The 20,903-nt window shown below is 44.0% G+C and overlaps 1 protein-coding gene across 1 annotated transcript in view; it reads left to right on the forward strand.

Moving 5' to 3' along the window:
- The window catches only part of STAU1 (staufen double-stranded RNA binding protein 1), a 47,110-nt gene that overhangs the window by 10,710 nt on the left and 15,497 nt on the right, over nt 1–20,903 (forward strand). The window contains exon 5 of the mRNA XM_025399143.1: nt 12,704–12,802. Within this exon, the coding sequence (XP_025254928.1) occupies nt 12,704–12,802 (99 nt within the window). The remainder of the gene's footprint in view (nt 1–12,703; nt 12,803–20,903) is intronic.

Raw genomic sequence — 20,903 nt, forward strand, 5'->3', positions numbered from 1 at the left:
TGTGCTAATGAAGGATGAGTTTTACTCAGTGTCCGAGCTATTAGGAGCAGTATGGTCATAGCTACGGTATCTGTAATAGAGAAAAACAGGAGCTAGCTTAAATGACCATTACTAGGGAAGTGGTTAAAAAAATGGCTATGTTTATCCCATGAGTACGAGTGTGGTATCTCGTATACACAGGCATGAAAGGGGATGAAGTTGCAGAGCTGTTACTGTGTGTACAGTGTGATCCTGTTGGTGTTTCAGTAAACAGCAGAGCCAGCTGTAAGTGTGTGTATGTATTTTTGTTTGTTTCTTTTCTTTTGTTTTGGAGACAGGGTCTCACTCTGTTGCCCAGGTTGGAGCGCAGAGGCCCAGCATGCAGGCTCACTGCAGCTTTGACCTCCCTGGGCTCAGGTGATCCTCCCATCTCAGCCTCCTGAGTAGCTAGGACTATTGATTCATGCCACCACGCCCTGCTAATTTTTGTATTTTTTTGTAGAGATGGGGTTTCGCCATGTTGCCCTGGCTGGTCTTAAACTCCTAGGCTTAAATGATCTGCCCACCTTGGCCTCCCAAAATACCAGGATTACAGGCATGAGCCACTGTAAACAGCCTGAAGTTTTTAAAATACTTTTTTATACTTTTGTAAAAATGAATAAATGCAGCTCTTTCTGGTTTTGAGTCCTTATCTTCACTTGGGACAGGTGCATACTTAAGTATCCTTAAGTATATACTTAAGCATTTAATTTATTTATTTTCTTGAGATGGGGCCTCACTCTGTCACTTGGGCTAGAGTGCAGTGGTGTGATTTTGGCTCACTGCAACCTCCACCTCCTGGACTCAAGCAGTCCTTCCACCTCAGCCTCCCAAGTAGCTGGGACCACAGGTGCATGCCACCACACCTGTCTAATTTTTGTATTTTTGGTAGAGATGAGATTTTACCATGTTTCCCAGGCTGGTGTCGAACTCCTGAGCTCAAGTGACCACCTACCTGCCTCGGCCTCCCAAAATGCTGGGATTACTGGCATGAGCAATAGCACCTGGCCTAAAATTGGAGACTTTAACCCCTCTTGTTTCCTCAGTGTTCATTGGACCTAGTTTTCTTTTTATTCTTTTTTTTTCTAACAGAGATGGGTCTCACTATTGTTGCCCAGGCTAGAGTGCAGTGGCTATACACAGACATGATCATAGTACCCTGTGGCCTTGAAGTCCTGGCTTCAGGTGATCCTTTTGCCTCTTGATTATCTGGGACTACAGGCATGCTTGTGCCTGGCTCAGGTTTTCTTTCTTTTTTTGAGATGGAGTCGTGCTCTATTGCCTGGCTAGAGTGCAGTGGCGCGATCTCAGCTCACTACAACCTCTGACTCCCTGATTCAAGCTATTCTCCTGCCATAGCCTCCGGAGTAGCTGGGATTACAGGCATGTGCCACCACGCCCAGCTAATTTTGTGTTTTTAGTAGAGACAGAGTTTCACCATGTTGGCCAGGATGATCTCAATCTCCTGACCTCGTGATCCACCTGCCTTGGCCTCCCAAAGTGCTGGGATTACAGGCGTGAGCCACCACACTTGGCCTCTTTTTTTTTTTTTTTTGAGGTAGAGTCTCACTCTGTTGCCCAGGCTGGAGTGCAGTGGCGCAATCTCGGCTCACTGCAACCTCTGCCTCCCAGCTTCAAGCAATTCTTCTGCCTCAGCCTCCCAAGTAGCTGGGACTACAGGTGTGCACCACCACGCCCAGCTAATTTTTGTATTTTTAGTAGAGACAGGGTTTCACCATGTTGGCCAGGCTGGTCTCAAACTCCTGACCTCGTAATCCGCCTGCCTTGGCCTCCTAAAGTACTGGGATTACAGGCATGAGCCACCGCGCCCAGCCAGGTTTTCATTTTTGAAGCTGCTTTTTTAAGCTCTTTAAGGAATGATATTACATGAGTTATATTCTTTTTTAGAGGTATTATAAAGAACTGAGAGAAAGTATATATATTTTTTAAATAGTGCAAAACTCATTCTTTCTTACAGTTATCATAGAGGCCTTTTGGACCTTTTTATAAATCTTTACATGATGGGATCTTAGGGATCTTAATTTTCCTGCGTTTTGAACATTTTGCTATTTGTTATTCCGCGTAATTATTTCAATACTATTCATCATCTACTCCCAAATATACCAGATGAGATGAAAATCATAAGAAAATGGAAGAATGATAAAGCCTCTGGGGTGGATATATAATAGTGAAATAATTGTCATGATGACACCATCTTTTTTTATTCTTATGGCCTTGCCTAGTCTATTGCATTATCTTTCAAGAAGTTAAAAAAAGAAGACTGGAGACACCATCTTTTGAGTCTCTTTTTTGCTTTCATTGAACCCAAGTGAGAATCCAGAATTTTTCTGTTTTTCATCTGTAATGTGAAGGAGAAGAGAACTGACAGTGGAAGACATTTCTGATGATTAACAAATCAGAAGATGAACACAAAAAGACAGATAGATGGCAGCACTCCAGACGTTAATGATGATGGTGAGATTGTCTAAGCAAAATCTCAGACTGTGAGTCTTCAGATGCTAGCATAGATAAATTTTCCCATACTCACGAATCAGCTAGTGATTATTTCTCTGATGTATAGAAAGGAAATGTGGTATTCTCATCTAGTCATTCAACAGAAAGGACTTCATCATGCAACATTTTTCAGCAAGAACCTGCCCCATCCTGTTTGCATTAAAAAAAAAAAATACGCGTGACAACATTCTTTTATGTTTGGCCGCCAACATTTATTTCTTACCACTTATTGTTAACAAAATAAGTGAACAAATGCACAAGGAGGTGTGTGTCCAAAGGTGATTGGAAGAAAGTAGATATAAAAATGACAAAAGTCACTGGATTGATCCTTCCGTTGGTGTTTATAAATCCAAAAATGAAAGCAGTTTGCACTTACAGAGCAAAGAAATGGCTGCTTTCTCTTCAATAGAATTATGAGTCTGTTTCAAAAGGAGTATGTTTTGACAGTGCCAGTACATGAAGAATCTGAGGTCCTGATAAGTTAGAACCGGTTGGAGATGGACTTGGAATCTGACATCGCTGCAGGTGGGCTGTGCCCCAGGTGCAGGTGCAGGTGCAGGTGCAGCAGGCAATGAGCAGTTAGTTGCATATAGAGGACCTTGCTTTTTTTGGGGGTATATATGCCTTCCAAATTAGAAACATTGCGATAAGAAGCTGGGTTTGCTGTGTTTAAGTTCTTGTTAAAATGTCTGATAAAATGGCTTTTGTCATCCTTTTATTTGGTAAATTATTTGTAAAATGGCTTTAGATATAGAAAAATAAAAGAGTGTTGGAGCCATTATTAAATGGTGATGGCTGATTTTCCTAGCACACTGTGAGGGTTAAGTATGGTTCAGAGCATTTCTTTCTTTTCTGTTGTTTTGTTTTGAAATAGGGTCTTCCTCTGTCACCCTAGCTGAAGTGCAATGGCACAATTGCGGCTCACTGCAGCTTTGACCTCTTGGCCTCAAGTCATCTTCCCATCTCAGCCTCCCTCGTAGCTGGGACTACAGCCGTGCACCACCACACCTGGCTAATTTTTGTATTTTTTGTGGAGATGCGGGTTTTGCCATGTTGCCCAGACTGGTTTTGAACTCCTGGGCTCAAGTGATCCGCCCACCGTGGCCTCTCAAAGTACAGAGATTATAGGGATGAGCTATCACACCTGGCCTCTTTCTTAATGTTGCCTGGATTTTATTGCTGAACTAGACATATGGAATCAGTGTTAACAGTAATGCCTGTGTTGTGAAGACAAGACTGGGTGCTCACTAAACCTTCCTCATTTTACTGGGTGGGAATGGTTTTTGTGGATTAGTTTTGAACCATTTGCTGCCTCCCTACTTGGAACATTTTCTCAGTCTGGATAATAGGAAATTTTTTTTTTTTTTTTTTTTTTTTTTTTTGAGACGGAGTCTCGCGCTGTGTCACCCAGGCTGGAGTGCAGTGGCACGATCTCGGCTCACTGCAGGCTCCGCCTCCCAGGTTCACGCCATTCTCCTGCCTCAGCCTCCGAGTAGCTGGGACTACAGGCGCCCGCCACCACGCCCGGCTAGTTTTTTGTATTTTTAGTAGAGACGGGGTTTCACCATGTTAGCCAGGATGGTCTCGATCTCCTGACCTCATGATCCACCCGCCTCGGCCTCCCAAAGTGCTGGGATTACAGGCTTGAGCCACCACGCCCGGCCAGGAAATTTTTAATGAGCCGGGCGTGGTGGCTCATTCCTATAATTCAACACTTTGGGAGGCCGAGGTGGGAGGATCACTTGAGCCCAGGAGTTTGAGACCAGCCTGGACAAGATGGAGAGACTTCATCTCTACCAAAAATACTTGGAAAAAAAAAATGGTGGCAAGTACCTGTAGTCTCAGCTACTGTGGAGGCTGAGGCAGGAGAATTGCTTGAGCCTGGGAGATCAAGGCTGCAGTGAACTCTGATTATGCCATTGCACTGCAGCCGGGGCAGCAGAGCTGAGGCCCTGTCTCAAAAAACAAACAAAAACTATGTAAAAGAGCAATATAATTTCATTTTCAAATATATGGTTTTTGCATTTTTATTTTACTGGCTGCTTTGTTCCTAATGATACTCCTCTGGAAGCAATGGCTTAGAGCAGTGAATCGCAACTCCAGTCACCTGGGGACTTATTTTAAAAATAAACAAATACTATAAATAGAACTGCTATCCAGGCCATGCCCTCAAAAATTTGAGTTCAGTTGTCTGGAGCAGGCTCCAGTATCTGAACTTGTGAAGCTCCCAAGTGATTGTAGTGCTCCTCTGGTTGAGAACCACTGGCTTAGGGTGTGGAACTGAGCAGTAGACCCATAGTTTTCTATCAGTCGTATGTGGAACCTTGATACATGTATATAAAATAGAAAAGGAGCATTTCATTAATATAAATTGTTACTAAAAAAATTTTTTTTTGGCTGGACGCGGTGGCTCACGCCTGTAATCCCAGCACTTTGGGAGGCCGAGGCGGGTGGATCACCTGAGGTCAGGAGTTCGAGACCAGCCTGGCCAATGTGATGAAACCCCGTCTCTACTAAAAATACAAAAAATTAGCCAGGCATGGTGGCATGTGCCTGTAGTCCCAGCTCCTTGGGAGGCTGAGGCAGGAGAATCAGTGGAACCCAGGAGATGGAGGTTGCAGTGAGCCGAGATCATACCACTGCACTCCAGTCTGGGCAACAGAACGAGACTTCATCTCAACAACAACAAAAATAAATATTTGTTGTTGTTGTTGTTGTTGAGATAAGGTCTTATTATGTTGCCCAGGCTGGTCTCAAACTCCTGGGTTCAAGTGACCCTCCTGCCTTGGCCTCCCACAGTGCTGGGATTACAGTCATTAGTGTAAACTTATAAGTTTGGATTTATAATAATGATAAAGGCAATTTCTGAGAATGAGGTATGTGAGTTTTCAAAACACAAAAATATATTCATTTAAAAACACGGCTGGGAAAGATGCAGTCTCACTTTAGGATAGTGATTAACTGCCCTGGGAATGATAGTGAGATGGACCTCATTGCCTTTTTTTCTTTTTTTTTTTTTTTTTGAGACGGAGTCTCGCTCTGTCGCTCAGGCTGGAGTGCAGTGGCATGATCTCGGCTCACTTCAGGCTCCGCCTCCCAGGCTCACGCCATTCTCCTGCCTCAGCCTCCAGAGTAGCTGGGACTACAGGCGCCCGCCGCCATGCCTGGATAATTTTTTGTATTTTTAGTGGAAATGGGGTTTCACCACGTTAGCCAGGATGGTTTCGATCTCCTGACCTTGTGATCTGCCCGCCTTGACCTCCCAGAGTGGTGGGATTACAGGTGTGATGAACCACCACGCCCACGTCCAGCCATTGCCTCTTTTTTTGAGACAGGAGTCTCGCCCGGCTACTTTTTGTATTTTTAGTAGAGACGGGGTTTCGTCATGTTGGCCAGGCTGGTCTTGAACTCCTGACCTCAAGTGATCCGCCTGCCTCAGCCTCCCAGAGTGCTGGGATTACAGGCGTGAGCCACCTTGCCTGGCCTGTTGCCTTATTTTTTAAGAGGTGGAGTCTTGCTTTGCCACCCAGGCTGGAGTGCAGTGGCACGATCATAGCTCACTGCAGCCTTAAACTCCTGGGCAATCAATCAAGTGATCTTTTTGCCTCAGCCACCCCAGTAGCTGGTACTATAGGCACACTCCACTGTACCTGGGTAATTTTAAAATTTTTTTGTAGAGATTAAGGTCTCACTTTGTTGCTTAGGCTGATCTTGAACTCCTGGCTTCAGACAAACCACCCATCTCAGCCTCCAAAAGTGTTGGTACTACAGGCGTGAGCCACCGTGCATGGCTTATTGTTTTTCTTAAAACAGAAAAAAACAGTCTGATGTCAGTAGCACCTAACTGTTGACATTGGTTAAATCCAGGAAATTGCCTGTTACGTTATTATCTGTACTTTTCTGTATGTTTGAAATAGGTTATAAATAAAAATAAAAGTTAAACCTAATTGGGCTGATAGAATGAGCAGAACATTGAAAATTGGGGCATGTACATGGTGTTCAAAGTCTTATGACAGTCTGAGCACCTAGTTTATGTCCAAATTGTGTTCTGGCTGCACATAAGGAGAGCATTCCCATTGGCACAGTTCTTAGCATGTGGACCTTTTTTTTTTTTTTTAAACAGACCATCTATTTTAAAAAAACTGGATGCTTTTTAAGGAAACAGCTTTCAAGCTTTATTCTGTTGTGCACAAAAATGAGTTAATCTGGGGTTAGCACAAATACTGTGTTTTTCTAGTATCTTAATATTTGGTGTGAAACAGTTTTGTTGCTGCTTTTTAAAAAATTCAAGCAAAATATACATCTAAAAGTATTAAACTTTTTTTCTTTAGTATTAAACATTTTTAAGTGTACCAGTGGCATTAAAATATATTCTCAGTTTTGCACAACTATCACTAGTACTCATTTTCAGAACCTTTCCATCATTCCAAATAGAAATTCTGGACTCATTCAAGAGTTACTCCTCACTCCCTTGCTCGCAATCCCCGGTAATCTCTACTCTGCTTTCTGTTTCTATGCATTTGCCTGGTCTAGGCACTTCATAAAAATGGATATTTGTTTTTTTATGTCTGGCTTATGTCACTTACTGTAATGTTTTCAAGGTTCATCTCTGTTATAGCATGTTTCAGAATTTCGTTTCTTTTTTAAAGGTGAATGTTTTATGGTATGAATAGTAAACATTTGTTTTTCCAGTCATCTGTTGATGGACACTTGGGTTGTTTTTACCTTTTGGCTATTATGAATGCTGCTATGAACCCTGGTGTATAAAAATGTGTTCAGGTTACTACTTTCAGGTCTTCTGGGTGTATATCTAGAAGTGGAATTCCTGGATCATATAATAATTGTATGTTTAATTTCTTGAGGAACTACCAAACTGTTTTCCACAGCAACTGTACCATTTTACATTTTCTGTTAAATTACTTTTTTTTTTTTTGAGACGGAGTCTCACTGGACTGGCATGCAGTGGTGTGATCTCAGCTCACTGCAACCTCCGCCTCTGGTTCAAGCAATTCTCCTGCCTCAGCCTACCAAGTAGCTGGGACAACAGGTGCGCGTTACCATGCTCAGCTAATTTTTGTATTTTTAATAGAGATGAGATTTCACCATGTTGGCCAGGCTGGTCTCGAACTCCTGACCTCAGGTGATCCCCCTGCCTAGGCATCCCAAAGTGCTGGGATTACAGGTGTGAGCCACCACACTCCCTGCCCATTTTCTGTTTTATTTTTAATAAAATCCAAATCTGGCACAACCATTTTACATTTTCATAAGTGGCTGGAAGCTTCTTGTTTCTCCATATCCAAAAACTTGTTATTTCCATTTCTTTTGGTAACAGCCATCCTTAAGGGTGTGAGAGGTGTGTTACTGTGGTTTTTTTTTTTTTGAAACGGAGTTTCGCTCTTGTTGCCCAAGCTGGAGTGTAATGGCACAATCTCAGCTCACTGCAATCTCCGCCTGCAGGGTTCAAGCAATTCTCCTGCCTCAGCCTCCCAAGTAGCTGGGATTATAGGCATCTGCTACCACGCCTGGCTAATTTTTTGTATTTTTAGTGGCGATGGGGTTTCACCATGTTGGCCAGGCTGGTCTCGAACTCCTGACCTCAGGTGATCCACCTGCTTCGGCCTCCCAAAGTGCTGGGATTACGGGCGTGAGCCACCACGCCAGGCCAGTTATTTGTATTTTTGTATTTCTTTAGAGAAATGCCTATGTAAGTCCTTTGCCCATTTTCTAATTGGGTTGTTTTATTGTTGAGTTGTAGTTCTTTATATATTCTGGATATTAATCCTTTATGAGATAAATGATTTGCAAAGCCCATTCTGTGGGTTGTCTTCACTCTCTTGATAGTGTCCTTTGATGCATGCGTGTTTTAAATTTTGATGAAGTCTAATATTTTGTTGTCTGCAGTTTTCATGTCATATGTAAGAAATCATCACCAAATACAGTGTCATGACACTTTTCCCCTATGTTTTCATCTAGGAGCTTTACTGTTTTAGCTCTTTTGTTTAAGTATTTGATCCATTTTGAGTTCTTAGTGGTGTGGGGTAAGGGTCCTGCCTTATTATTTTGCATGTGGATATCTAGTTTTCCTAGCACCATTTGTTGAACAAGCTTACAGTATTATTATTTTTTTTAAGTTTAGTATCTATTTAACTATTAGATTGCTAATTACTTTTGCACCAACCTATAAATTTCAAGCCAAACCTCTGTAGAACCCCAGCCTTTAAGGCACCTTGCTTGAAATTTCCAGTTTTGGCCCGGCACGGTGGCTCAAGCCTGTAATCCCAGCACTTTGGGAGGCCGAGACGGGCGGATCACGAGGTCAGGAGATCGAGACCATCCTGGCTAACATGGTGAAACCCCGTCTCTACTAAAAATACAAAAAAACCAGCCGGGCGAGGTAGCAGGTGCCTGTAGTCCCAGCTACTCGGGAGGCTGAGGCAGGAGAATGGCGTAAACCCGGGAGGCGGAACTTGCAGTGAGCTGAGATCTGGCCACTGCACTCCAGCCTGGGCGACAGAGCGAGACTCCGTCTCAAAAAAAAAAAAAAGAAATTTCCAGTTTTAAGGATTCACTCATAAAGAAGTAGACCCTTTTTCTGCTTAGGATTTAAACAAAAATACAAGTGTGGGCTGGGTATGGTGGCTCACACCTATAATCTCAACACTTTTGGGAGGTTGAGGTGGGAGGGTTGCTTGAGCCCAGTTCAAGACCAGCCTGAACAACGTCGTGAGACCCCATCTCTACAAAACATTGAAAAAAATAGCTGGGAGTGATGCCTATGCCAGTAGTCCCAGCTACTCAGGAGGGTGAGATGGGAATATTGCTTGAGGTGAGGAGTTTGAGGCTGCGGTGAGCTATGATTGTACCACTGCACTTCAGACTGGTCTATAGAGTGAGACACTGTCTCAAAAAACAAAACAAAACAAATATGTGTAGGTTAACAAACCACCACAAGTGCTATGAAAATAGTTTTGACTGGCCGGGCGCGGTGGCTCAAGCCTGTAATCCCAGCACTTAGGGAGGCCAAGATGGGCGGATCATGAGGTCAGGAGATCGAGACCATCTTGGCTAACACGGTGAAACCCCGTCTCTACTAAAAAAATACAAAAAACTAGCCAGGCGAGGTGGCGGGCGCCTGTAGTCCCAGCTACTCGGGAGGCTGAGGCAGGAGAATGGCGTGAACCCAGGAGGCGGAGCTTGCAGTGAGCTGAGATCCGGCCACTGCACTCCAGCCTGGGCGACAGAGCGAGACTCCGTCTCAAAAAAAAAAAAAAAAAAAAAAAAAAAGAAAATAGTTTTGACTAAGGTGAGATACACTGAAACCAGATTGGAAAGAAAAGATTATGGAAGGATAGATAGAAGGAATTACAAAAAGCATCTGGAATAAATATATTTATCCAGTATTATACCCTTGGTTATGTATGTATTTAACCTAGAGTTTGTTTTATTTTAATTTTAATTATAGCATTTTTTGGTGTGTGTGACACAGTCTCATAGTCACTGAGGCTAGAATGCTGTGATCATAACTCACCTTAGCCTCAACACCCTAGGCTCAGGTGATCCTGCCCTCTCAACCTCCCAAGTAGCTGGGACCACAGATGTGTGACACCACACCTGCTAATATTTGTATTTTTTTGTAAAGATGGGATTTCACCATGTTGCCCAGGCTGGTCTCGAACTCCTGGGCATAAGCAATCTGCCCACGTTGTCCTTAAAAAGTTTTGGGATCATAGGCGCTAGCCACCATGCCCAGCCAATTACAGCTTTTAATATTCAGTGACCAGACATGGTGGCTCATGCCTGTAGTCCCAGCACTTCAGGAGACCAACGTGGGCGGATCATCTGATGTCAGGAGTTCAAGAATAGCCTGGCCAAGATGGTGAAACCCCATCTCTACTAAAAATACAAAAAAAAAAAAAAAAAAAAAAAAAAAAAAAAAAAAAAAAAAAAAAAAGGCCAGGTGTGGTGGTGGGTGCCTGTAATCCCACCTACTTGGGAGGCTGAGGCAGGAGAATCGCTTGAACCCAGGAGGCAGAGGTTGCAGTGAGCCAAGATCACGTCATTGCACTCCAGCCTGGGCGACACAAGAGCAAAACTCCATCTCAAAAAAAAAAAAAGTTGACTGTAGGTGGAATATACCTGATAAACAAGGAAATCCACAACAGGTAACATCTTGGATAGTCCTATACCTTGCCTATTTAGCAGTTTCAGCCATGGGTTCCTGTTCAGATAGTTCTAATCTTAGAAGCAGGACTTTATAAATTCTTTGACAAAATAAGCAATAATGTGAAGAAAAACAGCTCTTTTGCCATGTTTTGGGGGACTTTGCTAGATGAGTTTTGAGCTTATCTAGTTCCTCTTATTATCACTACAGCACAGTATAAAATCCATGTTATCAGCACGCAGAAGTAAGATTCTTGCTTCTCTTTAATCTCATCCGTGATTGGAAGACCCTTTTTTTTTTTTTTTTTTTTTGAGACGGAGTCTCCCTCTGTCGCCCAGGCTGGAGTGCAGTGGCCGGATCTCAGCTCACTGCAAGCTCCACCTCCCGGGTTTACCCCATTCTCCTGCCTCAGCCTCCCGAGTAGCTGGGACTACAGGCGTCTGCCACCTCGCCCGGCTAGTTTTTTTTTTTTTTTTTTAATTTTTTAGTAGAGACGGGGTTTCACCGTGTTCGCCAGGATGGTCTCAATCTCCTGACCTCGTGATCCGCCCGTCTCGGCCTCCCAAAGTGCTGGGATTACAGGCTTGAGCCACCACACCAGTGAACCTTGTTTGAAAGACGGAATCTCTGCCTTTGTTGAGGAGGCTTTATTAGTTTGTGCCGTGTATTGTTGCCAACAGCAGTTGAGTATGAGATACATGGCAGTTTTGTACTTTGTTTCACCGTATCCTTATTTATTTATTTTTAATTATAGGGATAGAGACTCTTTGTTGCCCATGCTGGAGTTCAGTGGTTGTTTACAGGCATGATCACAGCTCACTCTAGCCTTGAACTGCTGGGCTCAACTGATCCTCAACTGTCAGCTTGCTGAGTACTGGGGCAACAGTCGTGTACTGCCATGCCTGGCTGCATTCTCTTAAAAGTGGTTTCCTGCCTGGCGCAGTGGCTCACGCCTTAATCCCAGCACTTTGGGAGTCCGAGATAGGCGGATCATGAGGTCAGGAGTTCAAGACCAGCCTGACCAACATGGTGAAACCCCATCTCTCTAAAAATACAAAAATTAGCCGGGCATGTTGGTGCATGCCTGCAATCCCAGCTACTCGGGAGTCTGAGGCAGGAGAATCGCTTGAACCCGGGAAGCAGAGGTGGCAGTGAACCGAAATCACGCCACTGCCCGCCAGCCTGGGCGACAGGGTGAGACTCCGTCTCCAAAAAAAAAGAAGAAAGAAAAAGTGGTTTTCCAGGGAGTTCATGTTCAAATAAGCCTGCATACTGAGGTGGACAGCCTTAATCTGAATTTGCCACGTCCCACATGTATCTGTCTGTATTTTGACTTTTCCAAAATGTGGCTTCCCACTACTTGAGGAGTACTTTTGGAAGTCACTGTTCCGAGCAGCAGTGACATCTTGCTGAACCACAGTCAGGCTGACTCATATCCAAAGGTCAGTTATGTGCGGATTGTTTATGGTGAACTTTCGAGGTACAATTTGACTCAAACTTGACAGGACATACATATTTTTAACCTCTTAAATTCAGTGACACTTGATAGGTGTGTGTGGCCTTGGTTAAATTCATAAAGCCAAGACTCAGTGCTTTTAAGGTTTACCATTGCAGCTAGGATGTCTATGGGTGCTTTTTTTGCAGGGGATAGGGTCTTGCTTTGTCACCTCAGCCGGAGGGCAGTGGTGCGCAGTCATGGCTTACTGCAGCCTTGACCTCCTGGGCTCATGCAATTCTCCTGCCTCAGCCCTCCAAGTAGTTGGGACTACAGGCATGTACCACCACCACATCCACCTAAGTTTTGTGTTTTTGTTTTTATTTTTGTTTTAGAGACAAGGTTGCTCAGGCTGGTCTCAAACTGCCGTGTTACTCAGGATGGTCTCAAACGCCTGGACTCAAGCTGTCCTCCTGCCTTGGCCTTCCAAAGTGCTGGGATTATAAGCATGAACCACCTCACCCGGCCATTGATGATTTTAATAAGAGCTAACTACTAAACAATTATTCTTACAGGTGAATGGAAGAGAATCCGAAGAAGAAAATCTAAATAAATCTGAAATAAGTCAAGTGTTTGAGATTGCACTTAAACGGAACTTGCCTGTGAATTTTGAGGTAAGCTAATTTTACATATAGGACTTTGTATTATAAAATCCTGTTAGCATTTATCATAAGAGTGATTTTTTTCCCTAAATAACATTGGAGTAATATTCACATAATATGAACCTCCAGATTTAAGATTCATACTTCAGTGAAGCAGTGTTTATTCTCTTCTTCTGGGAACCCCTAACTAAGGGGCATTCATGGATATGTAGAGAGTTGATGATGGCCTCAGTTGGTGTGGGTACCTCCTGAGCGGCCTGAAGATGGTTGTGTTAGTGTTCACATGTGTATTCTTCTGGACAGGGAGGGCTGGAGGGGCTGGTTCATCTCTTAGATCAGTCTCAGAAGCATTTGTGATCCCTAAAGGTCTCTTCAGAGTAATTTTGAAAAGGACTCAGTTTTTGTCATTGTCTAGCGTCTGCCCTCAATTCCTGTTTAATAACTTCATTTGTTGTTGAGACCTTGTGTTCTAAAAACAATAATCAATGACTTGTCTGTGCAAAGTGGGAAATAAGATACATTTTAATATATGTTGCCTTAAAAAACAATATAGTCCATCCAAATTGATGAGGGAGGTAAGAGCGGATTTTTTTTTTTTGGAGATAGAGTTTCACTCTTGTTGCCCAGGCTGGAGTGCAATGGCATGTTCTCAGCTCACCGCAACCTCCACCTCCCAGATTCAAGCGATTCTCCTGCCTCAGCCTCCTGAGTAGCTGGAATTACGGACTTGTGCCACCATGCCCAGCTAATTTTGTATTTTTAGTAGAAATGGGGTTTCTCCATATTGGTCAGGCTGGTCTTGAACTCCTAACTTCAGATGATCCACCCACCTTGGCTTCCCAAAGTGCTGGGATTACAGGCGTGAGTCACCGTGCCCGGCCCAGTAAGAGAGGATGTTTAATGTTTCCCGTAGAAATAAGATCTGACCCACAACAGATTCTTTGCAGATTCTTTTGATTTATGTACTTGATTGTGGCTTATTTCTTAAAAAGCCTATCTGAAGCTTACATTCCTGTAAAATAATTCTGAAGTATTCTTTACAGTTACAGGCGATGTATACCTTCTCCTCCTATGTGCTAGCACCCTAAACTTACCCAGCTTCAGTGCTCCATCCTTCGGCCGAGTGATGATGATTTCTCACCTCACCCTGCTGATGCCTCTCTGCCTGCCATGGGCCAGAGGTGGGATGGTAGTTGCCAGGGCTCCCTCCTGTGGCCCACCTAGGTGTGAGGGCTTGTTTGTTCCTCTCCATTCCCCCGACACTCATTCCTGCCCCTCCACCCTCAGCAGGCAAGAGCAGGTTTACACTGTTCTCTTGGAATCCAGAGCTCCCACATGGATCTAGGGCTGGAATCTTCTCACCTGGCCCTACATTCCCTCCCTGGCCTTTCTCTCTCCATCAGTGGAGGCTGGGATGCACTTGGGGAGGGAATGAGACAGGTGACATTCAGAATGGCTGTTTGGGCTCACTGTTGAGTGGGAACGAGATGGGAGCTGCATCCCAAGGAATCATGAGGTCTCCCCTGGCACCTGATTCAGGAAAGGGGAGAAGTGTTGCTTTTCTCCCTTGCTGACAGCTTAGTCTATCATGAGAGTGGATTTTTACAGGTTGTTGGGGAGGGTTACCAAGACTGTGGGGAGTGGGAGATGCCTGGCTGGCTTCCTGGGTCACCTCATGTTCAGAGTTAATGGCTTGGGCCAGAGCCTTGGATTCCTGAGAAGCTTACCACTTTTGCTGCTACCCAGAGTCACTGAGATTTCTGGAAACTTAGAGATTGCTATTTTATGTTTCTGTTCTGGGGTATTTGGATTCAGAGTGCTTCCTTTCCACCTTCACTTTTGCTAAGGTTTCAGATTTGGCTCTCAACTGTGTTCAGGAATCTTAACAGTAGTCACATAAAAGAATTGTAGGAGTGCCCTCTGGTGGTGATCTTTTAAAGTAATTTATCACAGCTTCCATGTAGTTGGTGGCATGAGTACTTATATTCATTAACTCAGGTATCAGGAATTTCTTACTAGCTTGCATTAATATGATGAGCAAGGTCTTTCCTTTCTCTTGCCGCTGAAAGATTGCCTGGCATGTATTAGATGTTTAGGAAACAGTTATTGAATAAATGAACATGGTAATTTTTGATAATAAATTTGTCATATAGGAAGTTGCGTTAGGTGTTTTAATAGGGGAAGACAGGAACCGGTTTTTTGGGAAAATATATACAGCTTGACTTTTTTTTTTTTTTTTTTTTTTGAGATGGAGTTTTGCTCTTGTTGCCCAGGCTGGAGTACAATGGCACGATCTCGGCTTATGGCATCCTCCGCCTCCTGGGTTCAAGCAATTCTTCTGCCTCAGCCCCCTGAGTAGCTGGGATTACAGGTGCACGCCACCACGCCTGACTAATTTTTGTATTTTTAGTAGAGACAGGGTTTCACCATGTTAGCCAGGCTGGTCTTGAACTCCTGACCTCAGGTGATCTACTCACCTTGGCCTCCCAAAGTGCTGGGATTATAGGCATGAGCCACTGTGCCCAGCCACCAGTTTGACTTTTAATAAAACATACAGTTTTAGTTAGAAAATGTAATGGTGCTGATTGATACGGTCATTGGGAGGCAGTTGTGACATGCTCATACCACATGCAATCCAGGTGATCCTCCAGATTTAGATTGCTGGGATCTTGATGTGGGCAGACAATGCAAGCCGTTGGAGAGGGCCAGGGTGGGTCTGGGTGAATTTGAAATGAGCCGTCAGGGTGGCTGACCTGTCCCTCCAAAGTCTAACCTGAGGACAGGAAAAACACTGTTGTGGGAAGAAGTGTTTCAGAATCTCCACCCTTGGGTGTGGACGGCACCTATGGGAGTTCTTTAAAATCAGTCCACAGGTGCTTGAGCAGGCCAGGTCCTTCCCACATCTCTGCTCCTGGCCACTGTGCTGAATTCCTACCCCCATTCCCTGCTATCTCCCTCCCTGACACCAAAAAAAACAAAAAACAAAAACCAACAAGAAGAAAAACAGGTACATCCATTTCGTAGGCTCACTTATCTTAACTAGACATTTTTTGAATTTTTCACTTCAAAAATTTCAAATCTATCTAAAAGTTACAAGAATAGAACAATGAGTATAACTTTCACTTAGATTAACCAGTGGTTGACATTTTACCATATTTGCTCGCTCCTTCCTTGGAGCCTCACTCTGTTGCCCAGGCTAGAGTGCAGTGGCATGATCTTGGCTCACTGCAACCTCTGCCTCCCAGATTCAAGCAGTTCTCCTGCCTCAGCCTCCTGAGTAGCTGGGATTACAGGTGTATGCCACCACACTCAGCTAATTTTTGTATTTTTAGTAGAGATGGAATTTTACCATGTTGGCCAGGCTGGTCTTGAACTCCTGACCTCAAGTGATCTACCCACCTTGGCCTCCCAAAGTGCTGGGATTATAGGCGTGAGCCCCCGCACCCAGCCTGCTTTTTCTTTTTCCATAAATATACATATTATTTTATTTTCTGTTTTTTACTTGCTGGATTGACAGAAAGTGGCAGATATACTCTTTAACTCCTAATATTTCAACATGTATCTCTTAAGAGCAAGGACATACTCTTAACCACAATCTATTAAGTAGAGGAAATTTAGCATTGCTATGGTACTGTTACCTAATACACATCCTATATTCACATTTCACCAGTTGTCTCAATGATGTCCTTTATAGAAATGTTTCTTCCGCTCTAGTGTCTGATGCAGACTCAGACCTTGCACTTAGCTGACGTCTCTCTTTAGCCTCTGCAGTATCTTTAGTATCTGCAGTACTTTGTCAGCCTTTCTCTGTATTTCATGACATTGACACGTTTAAAGGTCAGTTATTTTTGTACAGTGGCCCTCAATTTGGGTATTTCTGATGGATTACTCATAATTAGGTCTAGTTATGCATTTTTGGCAGGATCGCCATGGGAGTGATATTGATCCTTCTCAGAGCATCACTTCATGTCACTTTGTAATTAACTCCTGAAGGCTGGGCCTTCACAGGTCTCCCCGGTGGTTCCAGCAATCTTTTTTTTTTTTTTTTTGGACAGAGTCTCGCTCTGTTGCCCAGGCTGGAGTGCAGTGATATGATCTCAGCTTACTGCAACATCTGCCTCCTGGGTTCAAACGATTCTCCTACCTCAGCCTCCCAAGTAGCTAGGATTAGGCATGCACCTTGGCCTCCCAGAGTGCTGGGATTACAGGCGTGAGCCACCACACCCGGCCCCAGGGATCTTGATGATTCTTGCTGGCGTTGATTATCACTGTGGTAGATGTCAAAATGATGATTTTTTGCATTTCCAGGCTGGCATTCTACAGTAAAGAAAAAAGTTTCCTTCCTCCCCTCTTATAGTTAATTTTATCAGTATAGATGCATTGCTGCTGTTTTTTTTTTTTACCCAGTGTTACTCCATTGTTATTGTCACCCATTTTGATGTCCAAATTGTCCTTTAAATTGGCCCTTGCGCCCTTTAACATGCCCCCATCAGTTGTTTTTTTGGATGAAGGGGTGGTCAGGCTTCTTGCGGTATAATTTACAGTGAAAGTCACCCTGTGTAAGTGCACAGTTGGATGTGTTTTGATAAGTGTATATGGTTCTGTGACCAGCACCATAGTCAAAATAGAACATCTCTCACCCAGTAAATTTCCCTGTGTCCCTCTGCAGTCAGTCTCTCCCCTCTATCCTCAGGCTCTGGCAAGCACTGATCTCATTCTGTCCTTATAGTGTTGCCTTTTTAAGAATATTACATAAATGAAAAAATAGAGTACATTGCCTTTTGTCTGGCTTCTTTAACTTAGCTTGGAGTCATTATTCATGCTGTTGTGTTTCAGTAGTTTGTTCCTTTTTATCACCAAGAGTGTTACATGGTGTGTACACACTACAAGGTATTTATCTATTTACCAGTTGAAGATTTGTATTGTTTTGAATTTTTGGTGATTGTTAGTAAATCTACAGTAAACATATACATCTATGGAGACAGTGTTTTCATTTTTCTTGAATAAATACTTGAGTGGATTTGCTGAGTTACATGATAAATAAATATCTTTGTAAGAAGTTGTCTGGGTTCATGGGCTCAAGCCTGTAATCCCTGCACTTTGGGAAGCCAAGGTGGGCGGATCACTTGAGGTCAGGATTTCGAGACCAGCCTGGCCAACAAAGTGAAACCTCGTCTCTACTGAAAATAAAAAAATTAGTCAGGCATGGTGACATGTGCCTGTAATCCCAGCTACTCAGGAGACTGAGGCATGAGAATTCGCTTGAACATGGGAGTTAAAGGTTGCGGTGGTGAACCGAGATTATGCCACTGCACTCCAGCCTGGGCAACAGAGCGAGACTTTGTTTAAAAAAAAAAAAAAGTTGCCAAACTGTTTTCTAAACCACATGTATCGTTGTGCACTTCACCTGCACTATATGAGAGAGTTTTAGTTGCTCTACATCCTCACCAACACTTGGGTATTGTCAGCTTTTAAATTTTACTCATTCCAGCCTGGCCAACATGGTGTAACTCCTTCTCTACAAAAAATACAACAATTAGCTGGGCATGGTTGTGCGCACCTGTAGTCCCAGGTACTTGGGAGGCTGAGGGAGGAGAATTGCTTGAACCTGGGAGGCAGAGGTTGCAGTGAGCCAAGGTCGCACCACTGCATTCCAGCCTGGGTGGACAGAGTGAGACTCCGTCTCAAAAAAAATAATAATTTTTTTAGTCATTCTAGCAGGTGGACAGTAGTATCTTGTTGTGGTTTTAATTTATATGTCTCCATAAAGACTAGCAATACTGAGCTTCTTTTCATGTTTTTATTTTTATTTTTTTTTATTTATTTATTTTTTTTTTTGAGACGGAGTCTCGCTCTGTCACCCAGGCTGGAGTGCTGTGGCCAGATCTCAGCTCACTGCAAGCTCCGCCTCCCGGGTTCCCGCCATTCTCCTGCCTCAGCCTCCGGAGTAGCTGGGACTACAGGCGCCCGCCACCTCGCCCGGCTAGTTTTTTTGTATTTTTTAGTAGAGACGGGGTTTCACCGTGTTCGCCAGGATGGTCTCGATCTCCTGACCTTGTGATCCGCCCGTCTCGGCCTCCCAAAGTGCTGGGATTACAGGCTTGAGCCACCGCGCCCGGCCCATGTTTTTATTTTACTATTTTCTTTGATGAAATGTAGGTTCGTGTCTTGTCAGTTTTTTTGAGTGTCTTTTTATTACTGAGTTTTAGAGGTTCTATATATATTCTGAATTCAGGTTTTTTCTCAGGTAAGTATTTTGCAGATATTTTCTCTAAGTCTGTGGCTTGTCATTTGATTTTAAGTGACTTTCAAAGAGCGGAAGTACTGAATTTTGGTGAGGTGTAGTTTGTCCATTTTTTTTTTTTTTTTTTTTTTTGAGACGGAATCTTGCTCTGTCCCCCGGGCTGGAGTGCAGTGGCGCGATCTCGGCTCACTGCAACCTCCACTCCTGAGTTCACGCCATTCTCCTACCTCAGGATTCAAGTGCCTCCTAGGTTCAAGCGATTCTCCTGCTTCAGCCTCCCGAATAGCTGGGACTACAGGCGCTCGCCACCACGCCCGGCTTATTTCTTTTTGGGTTTCACGATGTTAGCCAGGATGGTCTCCATTTCCTGACCTCGTGATCCGCCCGCCTCGGCCTCCCAAAGTGCTGGGATTACAGGCTTGGGCCACCACGCCTGGCCATCAAATTTTTGTGTGCTAAGATATGTTTGGCTAACCTAAAGTCATTTTCCTTAGAAATTTTAGTTTTAGCTCTTAAATTTAGGTTTATGATTCAAGTTAGTTTTCATATGTACTGTGACATAAGGGACTTTTTTTTTTTTTTGTATTTGGATGTCTGATTGTGCCTGCACTGTTTATTGAAGAGACAGTCCTTTTTTTTTTTTTTTTTTTTCTTTTTGAGACAGAGTTTTGCTCTTGTCGCCGAGGCTGGGATTACAGACTTGAGCTACCACGCCTGGCCAAGACAGTCCTTTATTAAATAACCTTTGTACCTCCCCTCTTCACATTTTGAGAACTTCCATGCTTTCTGATACAATAAAATGTTTCAGCCCCACTTTGAACTTTCCCTGCTTTAGCTTTAGCCCCAATGGAAACAGAAATTTCTAATAGAAACAGTCTTGGCCATTCCTCCAAGAAGTTCCGGTTCCTTCTAATTGGGAGTTATGTGTAGAGACAGGACAGAGTGCTAGCATGCTTGTTCCTGTTGGAGAGCCATGGCTCCTAGGCCTTGTTAGGAATAGAGCTAGGAAATATGTATATTTTGAAATCACTATTTTATTTGATTTTTGAGAAAAGAGCTCACTTTGTACCCGGGCTGCAGTTCTGTGGCACGATCTCACCTCACTGCAACCTTGACCTCCTGAGCTCAAGCGATCCTGCTACCTCAGCCTCACAAGTAGCTGGGGCTACAGGCACATGCCACCATGCTGGGCTAATACTTGTATTTTTTCCTCTGAGACAGAGTTTTGCTCTTGTTGCCCAGGCTGGAGTGACCTTGGCTCACCGCAGCCTCTGCCTCCTGGGTTCATGTGATTCTCCTGCCTCAGCCTCCCTAGTAGCTGGGATTACAGGCATGCGCCACCACGCCCAGGTAGTTTTGTGTTTTTAGTAGAGACAGGGTTTCTCCATGTTGGTCAGGCTGGTCTCAAACTCCCGACCTCAGGTGATCCACCCGCCTCGGCCTCCCAAAGTGCTGGGATTACAGGCGTGAGCCACCGAGTCCGGCCAATTTTTGTGTTTTTTTGTAGAGACGAGGTTTTGCCATGTTGCCCAGGCTGGCCTCAAACTCCTGGATTCAAGCCATCTGCCCGCCTTGGCCTTCTCAAAGTTCTGGGATTACAGGAGTGAACCACTGTGCCTGGCCCCTTTTCTACTTTTTTTTTACTTTTTTTTTTTTTGAGACGGAGTCTCGCTCTGTCACCCAGGCTGGAGTGCAGTGGCCGGATCTCAGCTCACTGCAAGCTCCGCCTCCCGGGTTTACGCCATTCTCCTGCCTCAGCCTCCCAAGTAGCTGGGACTACAGGCGCCTGCCACCTTGCCCGGCTAGTTTTTTGTATGTTTTAGTAGAGACGGGGTTTCACCGTGTTAGCCAGGATGGTCTCGATCTCCT

Source organism: Theropithecus gelada, chromosome 10 (assembly GCF_003255815.1).
Source record: "Theropithecus gelada isolate Dixy chromosome 10, Tgel_1.0, whole genome shotgun sequence".
Classification (NCBI taxonomy): Eukaryota; Metazoa; Chordata; class Mammalia; order Primates; family Cercopithecidae; genus Theropithecus; species Theropithecus gelada.